The sequence below is a fragment of the Centruroides sculpturatus genome, unplaced genomic scaffold (genome assembly GCF_000671375.1).
Source record: "Centruroides sculpturatus isolate CEXI.00-Female unplaced genomic scaffold, Cexi_2.0 scaffold791, whole genome shotgun sequence".
In the NCBI taxonomy this organism is placed as follows: domain Eukaryota; kingdom Metazoa; phylum Arthropoda; class Arachnida; order Scorpiones; family Buthidae; genus Centruroides; species Centruroides sculpturatus.
Genome location: NW_019385097.1, coordinates 163678 through 182409, shown reverse-complemented (window position 1 = coordinate 182409; position 18732 = coordinate 163678). Strand labels below are relative to the sequence as shown.

At 28.7% G+C, this 18732-nt stretch overlaps 1 protein-coding gene across 1 annotated transcript in view; it reads right to left on the bottom strand.

Annotated features, from left to right (window-relative positions):
* Positions 1-3389: 3389 nt before the first annotated feature.
* The window catches only part of LOC111634626 (insulin-degrading enzyme-like), a 69036-nt gene continuing 53693 nt past the window's right edge, over positions 3390-18732 (bottom strand). Inside the window, exons 17-28 of the mRNA XM_023379455.1 lie at positions 17846-17928; positions 17633-17777; positions 13903-14013; positions 13701-13821; positions 13528-13619; positions 13278-13389; positions 12590-12757; positions 6467-6591; positions 6248-6395; positions 4073-4134; positions 3859-3999; positions 3390-3767 (exon numbers count right to left, since the gene is read on the bottom strand). Of these exons, the coding sequence (XP_023235223.1) occupies positions 3645-3767; positions 3859-3999; positions 4073-4134; positions 6248-6395; positions 6467-6591; positions 12590-12757; positions 13278-13389; positions 13528-13619; positions 13701-13821; positions 13903-14013; positions 17633-17777; positions 17846-17928 (1431 nt within the window). The 3' untranslated portion in view covers positions 3390-3644. The remainder of the gene's footprint in view (positions 3768-3858; positions 4000-4072; positions 4135-6247; positions 6396-6466; positions 6592-12589; positions 12758-13277; positions 13390-13527; positions 13620-13700; positions 13822-13902; positions 14014-17632; positions 17778-17845; positions 17929-18732) is intronic.

Sequence of the window (18732 nt, the reverse complement as noted above, 5' to 3'; positions counted from 1 at the left end):
ACTCTAATGAAACTGGAAAAGTCTAGTTCAATTCAAAAAATTTTCCATGAAATGTGTTAGATAGATAACCGGCATGATTCTATTGTTAAAGGAAAGATATAATGTACTGGGGAATGTCACTACTAATTTGAGGTGGAGAGCGTATATTTTAAATTAAATGAATTAAAAATATGATTAAAGATTGAAGTCAGGCATTGTGACAATGTCACAATAAATAATTGCGCGTTCGATTTAATATTTTCAGAATAATATGTTTTAACATTTACTGTTAAGTTTGATTACGGAAGTTATATTCTATTACTAAGTCTTTGGTTCTTATTTTAATACAGTATTATTTGGCCTAAGATATTCATACACGTTTCTTTGATTATATGGGCCACCAGTGGCCGAGTAGATAATAACACTGAACACTGGTAGTTGGTAGTGGTTTCTCTCTTCTCCAACGAGCTAATCGCGTAGTGTTATAAAGTTTATGTATATAAACTAGGTTTATTTCTATCATTTATAAGTGGTAATTCAAATGTGTTCGCTGGCCTGATTTGACAAGAGCTGTAAATTTATACACCACTTCTCTAAAACATTAAATACTATCGAAATATTTTAAATTTAAAAAAATACTTGTGACATCACACAGAAATTAACATTAATAATATATACGTGAAATGAATATTTTTGTGTTCATCTAAAACAGGGATTTCCCATCTAGTTGATTGGTCAATTGATTTCGATAAATTACTCGGAAATTTTTTGGTTGAAATACATGCTTCCATATATATGTGTATGGAATATATAAAATATTTGTGGCACACGTAAATACGACTTAAGCACAAATTGGCATGTCAGTTTTGGTACCACTGTTTTAAAGAATACGATTTTCAATGAAATCTCATTTCAAATTACCTGCAATGAAGCAATAATATATATATCATAAATAAATATTCATTTTTAATGGATATATTAAACCCGATTATCTGGCCGTACATAGAGGAGAAGGTGGTATTATGCAACCCGATTTTCATTATAGTGAATTGTAAACAAGGTATCATAACTTCACCCACNGTTTTAAAGAATACGATTTTCAATGAAATCTCACTTCAAATTACCTGCAATGAAGCAATAATATATATATCATAAATAAATATTCATTTTTAATGGATATATTAAACCCGATTATCTGGCCGTACATAGAGGAGAAGGTGGTATTATGCAACCCGATTTTCATTATAGTGAATTGTAAACAAGGTATCATAACTTCACCCACACTTTTTGTGCAAAAAGTACTAACTATTAAACTAGATGTTCCTAATTGGATTTTTCGCTAGTGTAACTATATGTATTGTTTTTGAAATCTTCTGTACAAAAAGTCAGAAAGTAGGCTTAGAGAAAATCTGCTGGTAATATGGAACCTTACTGTATATTTTCAGAAAAATGCTTTAATGTAGCCAAAAACAAATGTCTTGGTCCCTTCAGTTGATTAATGAATCAACTGAAGGGACCAATACATTTGTATCTGTAACTGTTTGTGATAAATTTCAGTTCTGAAATATCACAGAACAAATCTTAAAAGATTTTGCTTTTATAACTGAAGTTATAATTCTTTATTTTAATTTTTTATGTAATGAAAAAATTTTGGTTTTTTTAATGAAGATAAAAACTGGTAAACACTCTTAGTAAAAACTAATCTGTATAACCTGGGCGTTATGAAACATTAAAATATTTCTATCGTTCTGATCCTACGTAGTAGTAAGCTTAAGACATATTACAGTATTCCAATTGATCAAGGAAGGTAAAGAAAATGAAGAGCACCAGAAATAGGGATGCACATGCTATAATTCAAAAGAATGTTCTCAAAAAATTTTCATAGATTCATTTAATAAGTAAAGCCGAATAATATTTTATAAACAAAAGTTTTAATAAACGAATGCAATGTATTATTTTTAAATCAAATAACCAAAATAAAAAAACCAAAAACTTGAGTTAATGATGGGAATTATATTTATTATTAGTTTTTTGAAGCATTGAAAAGAAATTTCTTGGTCCCTTCAGTTGATTAATGAATCAACTGAAGGGACCAAGACATTTCTTTTTAATGCTTCAAATTATACTTTCTTCATGGATGTAAATTGGTTTAGCGTCATTCTCTTGTAGAGAATGACGCTAAACCAATTTACATCCATGACCCTAAAATTTAAATTATGAATGGTATGAATGGTATAAACAGTTTTAGACCCTAAAATTTAAATTATGAATGGTTTTACTACTATTACAATATATAGTAGCAAGATAAACTCAAAAGTAATCAAAACACCAAACTAAATGTATTTGAAGTATCCAGTGCATAAGCAACTTCATTTCAACTTCATTTTGAAAATTAAGCTGAAAGCAAACAAAGTTAAAAAAAATATAAATTTCTATAAACTAGGCCCTTTTTGCACTCAAATTGTACATCAATGAAGAAAATGCTAATTTCAAAAAATACAAGTTACACATCAATATAAAAACATCAATATTCTGTCCTATAAGGTCAATAGAAGAATGACCTATGATCTTATCAAAAATTCATGTGAAATATTTTTTATACCATCTAAATCTCAAAGTTCTGTAAAATGCAAATTCTCCTGGATTAACAACAAGCATTTAAATGGTAACTCCCACACTAATTTGGATCTGATTTACAATATGTTATTAATTTTATTGAAATTTCATTAAATTAGGCTGTTATTACATATAATTATAATTTATGATATAAACAAGTAAAACGGCAAAGCCTGTGTCTTGGGGAGTGCGAGCAACGCATGCGCAAATCTTGCATACACGCCTGTTTGTAGAAACAGTCAGCATTTCGTATTTTCTTTTGACCCGTTTCTCGGTCCTCTGACTATCTACAAGTCAGGTTTATTTTGTGTGTGCATGATTTGGGCACCAAATACTCTGTGCCAGGAGTTGGCACAGAACTCCTGACATGTACACTCCTTCCTAACTCTAAGATGTTGACAGCAGTGCAATTTTAAAGACAAGACATATATATATTTTATAATTGACAAGACTATTTAAAATATAGTATAAATTAGGCTGTTAATGTAGGATATGTCCATTATATATAAAACATTGCATGCTTTTGAACTTTATTTAGATGGACTTTAGATACTTACTACTTTTTATATCTCTTATGTCAAGTTTTTTGACTGCAATAAAACCATTTTTTGAATGTTTGAAGTTTAAAGAATTAATAAATATTGCTTCTATGTGATTTGCGCATGCATTGCTTGCGCTCCCCGAGACATAGACTCTGCCGTTTTACTTGTTTATTTCATAAATTATAAGTAATAACAGCCTAATATTGTTTTTAAATAGAAAAACTCTAAAAACTTGAGAATGATACTAAAATTTATTATAATTCAGTAAATTACAACATTTCAAATTAAAATCTGAATTTTATATAACTCTGTATATTCATCTTTGATTTCACGCAGATTATCTGGAGAAAAGTATGAATGTAGTTCAAATTTAAATTTAAGAAATTTATATCTTTACAATTACATGATTTAAATAAATACATGTCTACCAATTAAAAACCCAATTTTGCTTAGTGTTCTCATATTAAATAGATTAAAAGTGATTTTTCTAAATACTACCTAAAAAGGTTATAATTTTGATTTTCTAGAGGCCATTCCTATATTTGGTGTTATATCAATGCATGGCTTTACCAAAGGATAGAGTCCGAGTCCACTTTTAAATTCTGTTATGTTTTCTATTTTAGTAAAAGGCTGTAATACAAAAAGTTCAGAATAAAAACATAAATAATGATAGTCAAAATTATAAATACATTATACATATTGACACAAATAAAAATAATACCTGAGAAACTGGTGGTTGTATTAATCCATCACTAACATTTTCAGTAACATTAAGTGAATTATCACCTTGTGAATTAATAACAGATGACATAATGTGTACAGACAGTTTCTTTCGAGAAGGTGCATCGTGAGCAATCAATTCCTGCATTTATATTAAAATTGTTTAATATTAAATTGAAAACATTAATAATTCCATTTATGTAAGAAATTTTTACCTTATAAAAATTAATTACATCATCTTTTGTCAATTTATGTAAACAGGCAACCTCTATGTTATCTGAAAAAGTTAATTTTGTAAGTTAGAATAGTCCTACTACAAAAATATTCTAATAGTAATCCATTATTATTAATACCAGGAATGCCCATACACTGGGGCACTTGGGGCATGTGCCTCCCCTTTACCTAATCACCAAAGGGGCCCCAAATTCCATTATTAACAAGAAAATTCATGACTTCTAGGCTATTCCGCAAATACAGTATAAAAAACTAATGAATGATATTTTTCCATTGTCTCATGCAACTTTGTCATATGTTGACCAAAATGTAGCCTTGAAATCAAAGAATGTTTCCCTTGTTTTTGAGGCCAAGTTAATCCTGGTTGCAACCAGTACCACCTTGTGAGAGCACTGATTTGATGTTAAATTATAGTTTGAAGCTTCTTGCATAATGTGCGATGTCCTTTTTTTTTATAGCTTGTGGGCACCTCTGATTAATATATAAATCTTAACTTTATATTCACTTTTATTAACTGTTATCTTTATTTAAAATCAATCAAACTATTTAATTTTCATTTATTTAATAAAAATTAATTTTTTACTGTATGATTTTTTAAATTGTTATTTCTATATTAACAGTATTGACTTTGAAAGCTTTAATTAGTAACATGTATTTCATTAAAAAATTCAGGATACTAAAGTTCACTAAAAATACAGATGTAGACAACCCAAACAGTATCTTTCCATAGAGACTCATCTAAAACATGCTGCGACTTGACCTTTCATTTCAGGCTACAGCTTCAGTAAATTATGTAAAAGACAAAATGTCATTGGTGAGTGGATATTATGAAAAAATAAAATATAGTGGTTTTTATTATTTTTTTATATAATGTATTGAGGCTCTAGTTCAAATGAGAGGTTGAGTTAGTGTATTTTAGATGAGTTCCTAGTATAAAAAAAAAGGACAATAAATGATGCCATTTGGACTGTCCATATTTGTATTTTTAGTAATACAGTGGTATCTCAGGATACAAAATTAATCCGTTCCGAAACTGAGATCGTATCATGAAAATGTCCTAAGGTGAATCATTTTTCCCCATACGATTACATGTAAAACCAAACAATTCATTCCAACACAAAAAACACACTCAAATTAAAGCTAAGTAATACATTGAAAAAAATGACTATAGTAAGCAAAACACTGAAAAATGCATTTTGTAGTTGTAAATGTATAAATAACCATAATAAAATAATTTGATGATAATAGAATAATAAATTGATTAAAGAAATGTAGTTTTATTTGCACTTTACCTTTGAGGATAGACGACAGTGGAGGTGTAAACTGGTGGTGGAAGAGTGGGAGAAGGGAAATGATACTAAAACTTAACTTACATAACATAATGTAACAATAACTTAAAAATAACTTAGAAAAGATTAAAAAAAATTAGTGTTGTTTTATTTATATATATATATATTTTTTTAATTTTTATTCACTGCTTTTCGCTTTCTTTCCTTTACTTCCACAAGCACTTTCACTGGATAGAGGTTGCTTGGTAAAATATCTATCCAAAGAAGTTTGGCTTTGCCTACTTTTTAAAATGTTTCTAAAATGACTTAGGCAAATGTCATTAAACTGAGCAGCAATACGGCCAGTGTGAACCTTTTCGGGATGTTTCTTTTCAATAAAATCAGTCACTTTCTGATAATACCTCACGATTTCTTTTATCGAGCGAGATCCTTCCACTACGAAGCAAACATGTGGACTGAGACCAATGAACAGAAGTGAATAAAAAATGGCATTGCGAACTAATGTAACGTCGTATGGTGAGTTTTTGTTCGTATTGTGGAGCAAAAATATGTTCGAATTTCATGTTGTATCCTGAAAATTTCATATGCTGGGGTTTTCATATCCTGAGGTACCACTGTATATAGTTAATATTTCTAAAATTGAATTTAATCTCTTTCTTTTCTAACTTGTATTGTATTATTTAAATTCTTCATACTAATCATTTATTACAAGTAATTTTCCTGTTGGAGAAATTATATATTTTCATGATTTTTTCAAACAGTATTTAGTTAAAAAATAAGTTTATTGTATTACTTCCTGGAATTCTTTTACATTGATCAAACAAAACAACTTAATTTTTAAATTCAAAATTTCTTTGAAAAACTAACCTCTATCAAAATTGTACTGACGCAGAGTGATTTCATTCCAATATTTTCCCGTTAGATAAACCAATTTCTTTGGTTTTTCCAGGCGTTTTGCTGCAAGAGCCGATTTGTGGGCTTCAAATTCTTGGACTGACATTTCACTTAAATGTTTCTATATGATAGAAAAATTTTCATGCTATAAATTTAATATCAAATATTTTCACTAATAAAAGAATTACTTACTTCAATAAATATTAGAAATGCCTCAATTCTTGAATCTACATATTCAGGACTCTTATCTGACTGTACTATAATATGTACACCTTGAACACCACTGGCTCTTCTAACTCCGCTAAATACAATATAACCTAGAAAGTAAAAATTTTAATAGTTTGATATTTAATTATTTGATTACCACTAGAATAATAATATGCTTTATTATTATTATGATCAGTATATGATCTTCCTGAAATCTCATCCATATATATATATATATCAGGAAGATCATATACTGATTATTATAATATATATAAGATAAAATTACTGATTTTAAAGGTACAATCAAATGATTTTCTATCATACTAAAAGTTATCACTAGTGTTAAAAGAAATATTGTATTAATATTTGGCATAATGTTTGTGTTATAACTATAAATGAAAATCAAATATACCAAACTGTATTTTTTTTAATTAGATATGCATCTTAAATTCAATGACTTTCAGGAAAAACTACTGGATGATAATTATAAATGGATATATGAAGGATGTCCAGAAAGTACCATTTGCAAAAATTGAAAAGATAATTTGCTTTCAAGGTATATCTTTTGTCTCACATGTCACTATACATCTTTTCAACTTTGAATATTGAGACATTTGTCATAGCATTGCACAAGTTTTTTGATTCCTTCTGAAAAGAAGCTTGCTGCCTACGTGTTAACCAGCCCTGAATGGCAGCCTTCATAGCATTATTGTTATTGAATTTCTTTCCTGCTGAAAATTTTTAAAATTTCCTGCTATTGAATTTCTTTCTTGCTAAAAAGTTAGATGAAGAAAAACATGAAAGTCTGTAGGTACAAGATCTGAGCTGAATGGTGGATGCTGAAATGTTTGCCAGCCAAATCTTGCAAGAAGTTGGTACATTGCACCAGCAGTGTGGGGCCATGCATTGTCATGCAACTGAATAACTCCAGAAGTGAGACAACCTCTTCCTTTGTTCTGAATGACTTCTGCAATTTTCATAAGATTTCACAATAAGCAGGTGCACTTATGATTTAATTTTTTGGAATGAACTCGACCAGCAGAATACTGTGTTGCTCCCAAAAAACTGTGCACAGAAAAAGTTCAAGCATGATCTGCTTGAACTTTTTCTGTGGTGGCAAATCAGTATGCTGACGTTGCATGAATTGCTGCTTGCACTGACAGGAGACAAAACTTGACTTCTATTTGACACCAATTTATAGATCAAGAACTCATTGTTGTCCTTCTGATAACATTCCAAAAATCTCAATGCAGATCCCATTTGAGTTTGTGGACATCTGTCAACTTTTTGGCACTTACCTCATGCAGAGCTTATGATAAAGAAAATGCTCTGTTTTGATTTTGTGGAAAAAAGCAAGAAATTTCAGGAAAATGCACATGGAACTCAAAAATATTAAATTTTCTGTTCACCTGTTCCAGAAGGTTGGCAGTAATTAATGAGGTATGACTACTCTGTTTTCATTGTGTACACTGGTTCTTCCTGCTTAAACATTATTTGCCATTACTTTTTCACCATACACACAGCAAATCTTTTGATGAATTTCAACTTGACTTGCAGGAACTTGATAGCTCAGACTTTATACTTTGTGAGATTGAGAATGTACAAGAAAATTGATAAATACAATGACTGAGCATTGCATTCAACCAAACATATGTCCAGAGCAGGAAATTGAATGTTATATGTGGCATTAATGTGGCAAATCATTATGGACTCCACCTGCTAGCCACTGTGTGCAAACAGTACTTACTTTCTAAAAAACCAAATACTTATATTGTTTTCACAGTGTAATGCTTGACTCGATGCACAAGTGCTATAAGTCACTCATTGCAGTAATAATATAGTGTGTCTATTTTGTGCTATATCATTGTTGCAGTAATCAAGTGATTATAATAATTTTTTTTTAAATTATATCTTGTATGAATTTAATTTATTTTTAAAAAATATTTTGATAACTTTCTACTAAAAATATTTACTATTATTTTGTATTCTGTACAAAATTAATATCTTATTACACATATTAATGAAACATATCCACAGTGTATTAATATATTTTAACATTGAGTTGAGAATACTGGAAAATATGACATCAAAATTTTGTAAACTAATATGATTGATTTTATACTAATTAAACAAATTAATACTTTTAATTTTTATTGGATTAAAAATGTCTTACTGAAATAAGTATGTAAAATAAATGTGTGTGTAAAGATTTAGTACTGATTTAGTAAGTTTGAAACAACTGCTGAAAATGATGAATTAATTCTTCAGGTTTAATGAATTCTTGAAGTAATACTTTGAAGATTTTTTACTGTATGATTTTTTAAATTGTTATTTCTATATTAACAGTATTGACTTTGAAAGCTTTAATTAGTAACATGTATTTCATTAAAAAATTCAGGATACTAAAGTTCACTAAAAATACAGATGTAGACAACCCAAACAGTATCTTTCCATAGAGACTCATCTAAAACATGCTGCGACTTGACCTTTCATTTCAGGCTACAGCTTCAGTAAATTATGTAAAAGACAAAATGTCATTGGTGAGTGGATATTATGAAAAAATAAAATATAGTGGTTTTTATTATTTTTTTATATAATGTATTGAGGCTCTAGTTCAAATGAGAGGTTGAGTTAGTGTATTTTAGATGAGTTCCTAGTATAAAAAAAAAGGACAATAAATGATGCCATTTGGACTGTCCATATTTGTATTTTTAGTAATACAGTGGTATCTCAGGATACAAAATTAATCCGTTCCGAAACTGAGATCGTATCATGAAAATGTCCTAAGGTGAATCATTTTTCCCCATACGATTACATGTAAAACCAAACAATTCATTCCAACACAAAAAACACACTCAAATTAAAGCTAAGTAATACATTGAAAAAAATGACTATAGTAAGCAAAACACTGAAAAATGCATTTTGTAGTTGTAAATGTATAAATAACCATAATAAAATAATTTGATGATAATAGAATAATAAATTGATTAAAGAAATGTAGTTTTATTTGCACTTTACNTTGTGCTATATCATTGTTGCAGTAATCAAGTGATTATAATAATTTTTTTTTAAATTATATCCTATTTTATATGAATTGTATTATTTAGTTTATTATTTAAAAAAATTTTTTTTCGACAACAGATAAAGCCAGATGTAGGCAAAAATTAATTGATGTATAGAAATTAAATCAATATTTTGGGGTGGTATGTATAATATTATCTGTCAGAAGTATGTTAACATAACTGCAGAATTTCAGAGCAATTGGTCAAACACCCTAGGAGTGAACAGCAAAGAAACATCCTCATTTATGTATATATATATATAATTATAAAATCTGAGTTGCAAACTCAATTATAATTATAACCATTCTAGTGATTGATGTAATTTTTGTATAATGCACTAACTTAAAAAATTGAAATGATAGAATTATAATGAAAGATGATTAATTTAAATATGTTTATCACATTTTTTACTGGCTGAAATAATAAAAAACTAATAATGCTAAACTGAGTCAAAGTCAAGTTTTCAGCAATTTTCACAGAATGAATTTAAGACTAGATGAATTTGAAAAAATGGTAACTTATTCATGTTTCCAAACTCAAATTAGGGATATGAGGCATTTTTTATCACTTCAGAAGTCTATAGTCTATATATAATGGTTTCTTGGTTTATTATTTTGTCAGATGGGTAACTTTGACCGAGCATCTTGAATAAAAACTTTATATCTATGTAAAACGTCTCTGTAATCCAAGCAATTATGGTAGACTGACTCACATATGCCACCATATATTTTAACATGATAATGTAATCCTGTGGTATTAGACACTTCAATAGCTCTTCAAGCACGTACAATATATCTACTGAGTGTTTTAGAGGCTGATTGATGTATAACATGTGTTGGTGTTACGGATGTGTTGTTCTCTCTTGCACAATTTTATATGCTTAAGACACTGAGGAGGGGTTGGGATATATTGCACCAACCTGAAATGCATATGTAATTTAATTTAAGAATAAAATCATAGTTCATAACTGAAAATTTGTTGTGAGTCCGTCTACCATAATTTTTTGGATTACAGAGACATTTTACATAGATATGTAATATACAGCAATCCAATTTATATTGTAAAACACTTTATTTTCAAAATTTTAACCATATCCAGAAAATATCAGATTTATAAATCACAATATTCAGTTATAATGTTCTCATTGTGAAATGAAGTGTATCATGTTCATTGTTTGCTCAAAGTGACAATGTTGATAAGTTCGTATAACATTTTAAAAATGTTATTACATACAGTAAAGACACATTTCTGTTATGCTGTATTCCTATATTTTTTGCAATGTTAGCATTTATATTGTATGGATTATTATTTTATCATGCCTTACACACACACACATTATATATATAGTGGTACCTTGTACTTTGAAGCATTTGAAGTTAGAATTGTGTAAAGTTCAAACACTAAATTTGAAAAAGTGTGTGCACAGTGGAAAAATGTGCTTGAAGCATAAATGTTATTTGTTGTCACCCTAGTCATCTCTTGCTCTTGCATTATGGTTGTATGTTTTCAGTACTATTTTGCTTTATTTTGGGTGTGTTTAGTTACACATATATTGTGTGTTATTTGTTGATTTTTAACAATTTATTCCCACAAGTTTTCTTCATCCACAGCTTTTGTACACACTACCACTGTATTTGATATGAATTTCTGTTTACATTATGTTACATCTACTGAAAATATTCATTCATATCACATAAAGACCAAAGTCTGACACATTAATATACCATCTAATTTCTTATTTCCATTAAAACATTCAAACATTGTTCAGATATTCATTGTATAAATATTTTTTAAAAACAAAGACAAAAAAGGGTAGTGATTAATGATTGTAGAGCTTAACATAGACAGATTCACCCAATACGTAAGTTATATTAAACTCCCCAATACTGCAAAATTTATTCAATGATCTCAAAGTATATAATTACATACTGCATTTTGAAAGATGACAATTGATTAAATGCCAATTCCTATAAAAATAGGTGGTGTGGCTATTAAATAACGAGACTGATGCTGTAAAACATTTTATTTTGATTTCATACATATTTAGTTATTATCACCTTCAATATACACCTCTCCTCTATCCCTACAATGCTCCATGCAAATCTTCCATTGTTCAAAACAGTGCTGGAAGTCTTCTTCTGTCAGCTCCTTCAGGACGTGTGCCGCTTTCTCTTTCACAGCTTCAATGGACTCAAATCTTGTTCCTTTTAATGCAGATTTCACCTTAGGAAACAGATAGAAGTCACACAGTGCAAGATTGAGTGAATAAGGTGGATGGTTTAACACTGGGATGCTGTACTTGGCTAGAAACCTCTTGGTGGAGAACCCATGACTTGTCCTTCCACAATTCGATTCGTTTTTTCCTTATTCTTTCACGGAGTTCAGCAAGAACGTGAAGGTAGTAATGTTGATTAATAATTTGACCTTTCAGGAACCCAGTGATGGTACACAATCCCATGAATATTGGAAAAAACAATCATCATTGCTTTGAATTTTGATTTACTCATTTAAGCTTTTTTGGCTCTTGGTGAGGTTGAGCTCTTCCAGTGCATGGATGTTCAGTCAATAAATTATAAGTTTCATGTGAAATTTCACAACAATTCATTGCTCTATTGTTATACTTAACATTTTTCCAGCGAAACAAAAAAACAACTCTAATGCGAATGAAAGTTATAGCTATACGGATTTGTTTACAGAAGCAAGAGGTACAGCATTTGAAAGAGAAGGCTTCACACTGAACAGCTGTCGGTCGCTGCTGTTTGGCGCATGCTTACTTCTTCTGTAGCAGCATCGGTCTCATTATTTAATAGCCACACCTCATATACAAGTATTAAATTTTCATCAAATTTGAATCAGCAATTTTGGTTAACAGATTTATTAAAATTTTACTTTTAAATTCCAGTTCATCATTATAATATCTAAAAATCTCAAATAAAAAGTTAAAATCTTAATTTAAAATCGCAAATAAAAATTAGTAACTGGAAGTAATATATACAAAAAACAATATTTATCGTTAATTTATTAACCTTAAATTACAGTTTCCTACCCAACTGCTCTTGTGTACGCAGGACATTAAAACAGGGTTCCGTGATTATTTGGCAAAATAATTCTACCAACATATTACATTTGGTCTCTTGAAGCCCACACTGATAATAAGCTTCCACAGCTGAACTGCGATGAACATTATTTAATTTCTCCAACTGGAAATGGGATCCTAAAATTTATTAAAAGTTTATTTAAAATAATTAAATTACTTCAAAAACCAATGCTGAACTAAATAACAGAGTCTTGTCTTGTATATTCTAATTTTCAAATAATATAAAGCTAAAAATAAAACCATTACACAATTCTACTTATCTTTAATTTTTTTTTTAACAATAAGTTTTCTACATTAAAAATTCAAAAAACTATTATAAAAAGACTAACAGCACGAAACCTTTCTCACTAATTTCTAGCCTTATTAACTGGAGTACAAACGTTTTCGGCCTTCTTAATAGGCCTTCCTCGGGTACACTGTGGAGCGTCGGTTAGAAGAAGTTAGTCTTCTAACCGACGCTCCACAGTGTACCCGAGGAAGGCCTATTAAGAAGGCCGAAAACGTTTGTACTCCAGTTAATAAGGCTAGAAATTAGTGAGAAAGGTTTTGTGCTGTTAGTCTTAGAAATAGTTCTAGCTACATATGCATAGTATTATAAAAAATATCACTAAACATTAAAATTTTTTTTGCACCTTACCTTTGGTCAGCTGATATTCTCGATCTCGTATTAACTGACTTGGCAATAGAGGTCTCCATTTCATAGTCTCTTCCAATTTACTTTCAACTATAGACACCAAATCAAGTGCTTTCTATGTAAAAGATAAAATAAGAGTAAATTTTAATTAATGAAATTTAACAAAAATACTTAAAACTTTAATTTCATATTTTGTAACTAATATTTTAAGCATAATTTAAAAATTTTATTTTATAATAAATATAATAATTACTTGTTTAATTAAATTGCCATGAATAAGTGCTTCAATGTGCATTCTTGATAAAAGTTGAGGTATAATAGCCTGTACTTTATCTACTGTAAGTTCTGCAAGTATAAATATTAAAAAAAGTTTGTTAAATTTTTATATTTGACATTTTCTCAACAGAATGAGATTTGAATTCAAACCTTCTGCAGCATCTAACAGTTCTGCATTTGACCAAATACGTTCTGCAAGTAATAGACAAGTATAATAAATGGCATGTTGGTGCGGTTGTTCAGCTTCAAAATTTTTCAACCCTCGAATATACTAGAACAAATTTGATTAATGATAAATAAATATCTTATTTCAATTTGTCTACTAATTAAAATTGAATATTAAATTACTTACTGCTTCTTTTAATATTTCAAAACGTTTTGGATCTATTTTGAAATTTGTTAATTTATCCATAATTTTTTGTAACAATACATGCTGCTTATCATTATAACCTTTTACAGATAACTAAAAAAATTAAAGTTTATATTATTAAATGAAATAAAAATTACAAAAAGCACAGAAAGTTCTTGTAACAGAGATAAAAAAATTTTGGTAATAAAGTAAATATATTAAAATATAGTTATATAAATGTAAGATGATTATTAAAATAAAAATGCATCACAAATATTTGTGAAATTGAGATTTAATTATGACAATAACTTCATTAATATTTCCATTAGATTATAAAAACTAAAATAAAAACTTAAGCATTTTAATTTGAACTTTTTATTGTCTATATATCTCTACTCAATAAAACAGAAATTTCATATTTATATACAATATTTAGTAATATATATATATATATGTGTATATACTATATAATATATATTACTAAATATATATATAGTAATATATACACACATATATATCAATATATGTAAATATATTAATGTGTATGTGTGTGTATATATATATATATATACACATACATACATACACACACATATATATGCATAACACTTCCAATATATAATTATTTATAAAAATATTTCAAATATAGTGGTATCTCATACATCAAATTTAATTCATTCCAGGCGCTGTTCAAACTCTGAATCATTTGAAGTCCAAATCAATTTTTCCCATTAAAAATAATGGAAAGTCAACACATTCCCTGACCCTAAACAATACCCATTTTTATAAACTGAAAACAACAAATATACATAATTTAAGGTAAAAATAACAGTTAAATGCCATAATGATAAATTAAAACATGAATATAATAAAACATGTAAATGCTACATAATAAAATGAAAATTGAATTAACTGGTCACACATTTTGGGGTGGAATATACATTATCTAAGTTAGAAGTATGTAAACTTAACTGCTGAGTTTTGTAGAAATTAGTTGAATGGCCTTGGTGTGTATAGCGAGCGAACAAACAAACATCCTCATTTATATATATATAGATTAAATTATACAGATGTGTTATTTAATTATATTTGTGAAATTTAACACATTATTTCTAATGTGAGATTGTATTCTTTGTTTAGAAAGTTTTATTAAACTTTTCACTTCACATTTTGTTTGAATAAAATCAGATTCTGATAAAAAGAATATCAAACATATTATGTTTTACAACTTTTGCAAAATGCAGTAAAAAACAGTAAAAAAAATTGTAATATGTATGGGTAATATGCTCCAAAACTTCAAACATGTTCAAATGTGGTTTAAGAAGTTCCATTCAGGAAATTTTAAACTAAAAGATAAAAAAGACATATGGGACACCCAAAAGCTGTTGTGAGATTAGCAGTGGATCACTGGGTTAATCCCCAAAGGACCACTTAATCTGCATGGGCTGGTGAAGCCTGATCTCGGAGTCGTTCGGATGGCTAGGAGGGCAAATCAAGTGGTGAATGCTTCGGTAAGTCAACAGGTTTCCTCGGATTGACAGGAGAAAGGTTCAACAAAATAACAACGCATTTCAATAAATGCTTTATTTTGTTGAACCTGAATGGCTAAGCTAGCATACATACACAAGGCAATAACAATATATAGGTTAAATGCAGTTAAATACAACTAAGAGTAATGGCGGATAACATACTATCTTCCTTCCTCTAAGGCAGGGGTGTCCAACCCGCGGCCCGCGGGCCGCATGCGGCCCAATAAAGGTGTAAACAAAACCGACAAATGTTTTAATTTTTTATTATTTATTTATTTCAATGGCATAAACTCAGAAAAAAAGTTTCACAAAGCCATAAACCTTTATTCATATTTTAGTTTTGAGTAGAAATGAAATATTTTCATGTACAGTACTTGGAAATATGTGAATGAGGAAGGATTACTAAATAAAGCTGGAGTTGTGACTAAAAGGATTATAGATCCAAATTTGGTGAAAGGAGACAAAGGACAAAAGATAAAAAGTTGTCAGAAAGATTAAATAGTTCTTCCATTAGGCAAATATTGAGTCTTAATTTTCCAACCTTTCTCACTTCTTTATCTTTTGTCCTTTCTCTTCTTTTTCCGAATTTGGCTCTATAATCCTTTGAGTCAAAACTCCAGCTTTATTTAGTATTATCTTAGTATTTCAAATGTGGCTACTTTTTTTTAGTTTAACGTAAAAAAATATCATTTGGCGCTTTGGCTACTTTTTGGGGCTACATATCATTTATAAATATATTAGTTGAATAAAAATGCACTTTAAAATGGTGTTTCTTCGCTTTTTATTAATCAGAGACTCAAATAAACCAAATATTTGCGTTTTATCAAATAAATGTATTTATTTATTTCTAAGTAAAAATTGAAAGTGTCTGTAGAAATAATTTTTTAAAATATCCTGTTTCGTGATAAAGTTTTAATACTTATTATTATAATCTAGACATGTTAATCCTTCAATATACTTGTATATTGGGCCACAAGTATAATATACTTGTGGCCCAAAACTCCTTGACTTCTTCCAATGCGGCCCAGAGAAACAAAAAGGTTGGACACCCCTGCTCTAAGGGTTAAACTAAAAATATGCTTAGGTAGAGAGAGTCTGCAGGTTCACCTCCAAGGGTTAAACTAATTACCTCAAGAGAGCTCTATGTGGGGCAATTAAGTGTTATGTGGAAGTTCCTATGGTCTTCTACTGGTATCTTCTCCTTCCTTTGGTTTGAGTCCGTTGTATGGAGCTCCGGGAGACGAGATGCACACATCGACAAGTATAACTTCTGAGAGATCGCCCTGAGCTTCCGGGGATTTGAGCTTTTATCTCATTCGCGTGGAAAACCTGACACATGATTAACTTTTGTTGGCAATGACGGTGCATTCTTCACACCTAAGTGTAAACTTTCCTAGCTAGTAGTTATACAATTGGTGAAATCCGATCTAGTTCAAATTCTTTGGGTTTTTTCCGAGGATCTTTACAATTAACAGAAAATTTAGATTTTTAAGAGGCCCATAAAAATCTGCAGGCTCACACTGTCAATGAAGAAAAATTGCAGGAAGAAATTGTTAAAAATCAATGAACAACACACAATATATATAAGCAAACACCAGTAAAAATAAGCACCGAAAATATGAGTATAATGAATGAGAACAAGAAATGACTTGGGCATACAACAGATTGCATTTACACTTCAAACACATTTTTCATCGTGCATGCAGTTTGAACTTTGAAGCATCATTCAAACTCTGAAGCAAATATTTGTCAAATTTAGCATCCAAACTCTGAACTGTTTTAATATGAGGTACTACTGTATTTTATAAAAGATAGTAAAAAATATTATTCTAAATGACACAGTTACATGAATTTTGTAAAAAAAATTATATAAAGAAAGTAAATTACTCAGTGACTTTTCCCTCTTTAAAATGTGTTGTGTATATACATACACACACACACACACACCTTTTTTATTATAACTTGTGCATACAATATCAGCATTATTATTTATTAAATTACTTATACAAGATATATGAAAAAGCAATCAAAAGTCTAAAATACAATCAGAACAATTTAAAAATACAAAACAAATAAAGTTAATATTCATATAAAAAAATGTTTTAAACTGCACTTCATAATGATTGGATTTTATTTCATTGATTGTAAAGTAATTTTAGATATTTGATGGTGATAATAATAATAAAATAACAAAAAAAACTCACCAACATTCCATATTTTGTATTGTTGAGATTATATGATAATCCTGCAAGTTCAGCAGCATAAGTATATTCATTTAATGCATCTTTGAATAACTGAACAAACATATAAGTCATATTTGAATGATGAGGATCCAAATAAGCCAAAGGACTAGAGAAGAAAAAGTGAACTCAATAAAATGAAAAAATATAAGCAAATTTAAATTAATTTCCTTTTACCTTTCAAATTCAAAACTAAGAATTGCTTTTGGTAAATGAAATTCATCATCTTGTTTAAACCAAATTCTGCTCATCTCAGAATTCTGTAACAAAATAAATCTGTTCATGTGTGTGTATCAAATATTAAGTTAGATAAATTTCTAATCAAAACGAATCATAATATATATATTTCCACCATAAAAAGCATCATACCACATTCATAACTACTGTGTAATATAACAGAATAAAAATACTACTAATAACAAAGTATCTTATTACCACTAAATATTTTAAAAACAAAATTTTCATTAGAATTTTATTACTTTCTTGATATTTTGCATTTTAATTTTTAAGTTTCCTATGGATCAGCACTTTTTCCATAGGTTAGAACAAAATCATACATCACAGAGAGAAATGCTAGTTTATAATATAAAACTATATTGTTTTCTGTAAACAATTTATCTATCTTATAATGATGTAATATCAATTAAATTTATTATTTTATTAAAAAAATATACTTTACAATATATTTTGTATCTTTCTGCAGTTTTAGAAATTTGTTCATCTGCTTAGGTCCTAAATAGAACATTTCAATTTCACAGATTTTGCATTGTTTTAAACAGATAGTTTCATTTTTTGTTTCTCTAAGAACATTTTACTTTAATTTTGCATTTGTAAAATATAATTGCATTCTCAAAAACTAGATATATAATTGTTCACTTAGACATTAGTAGGAATAATTATCATCTTATTTTGATAGTAATAAGACTGTCTTTATAACTTGAATTTTATACCAGACTTTAATGGATAATATCAAAAAATAGAGCCTTTTCAAGATTTCAATAACAATAATAATAGTGTTTGTCAATCTTAATTTATTTCAAATACTGGCAGATATTTTCAAATTA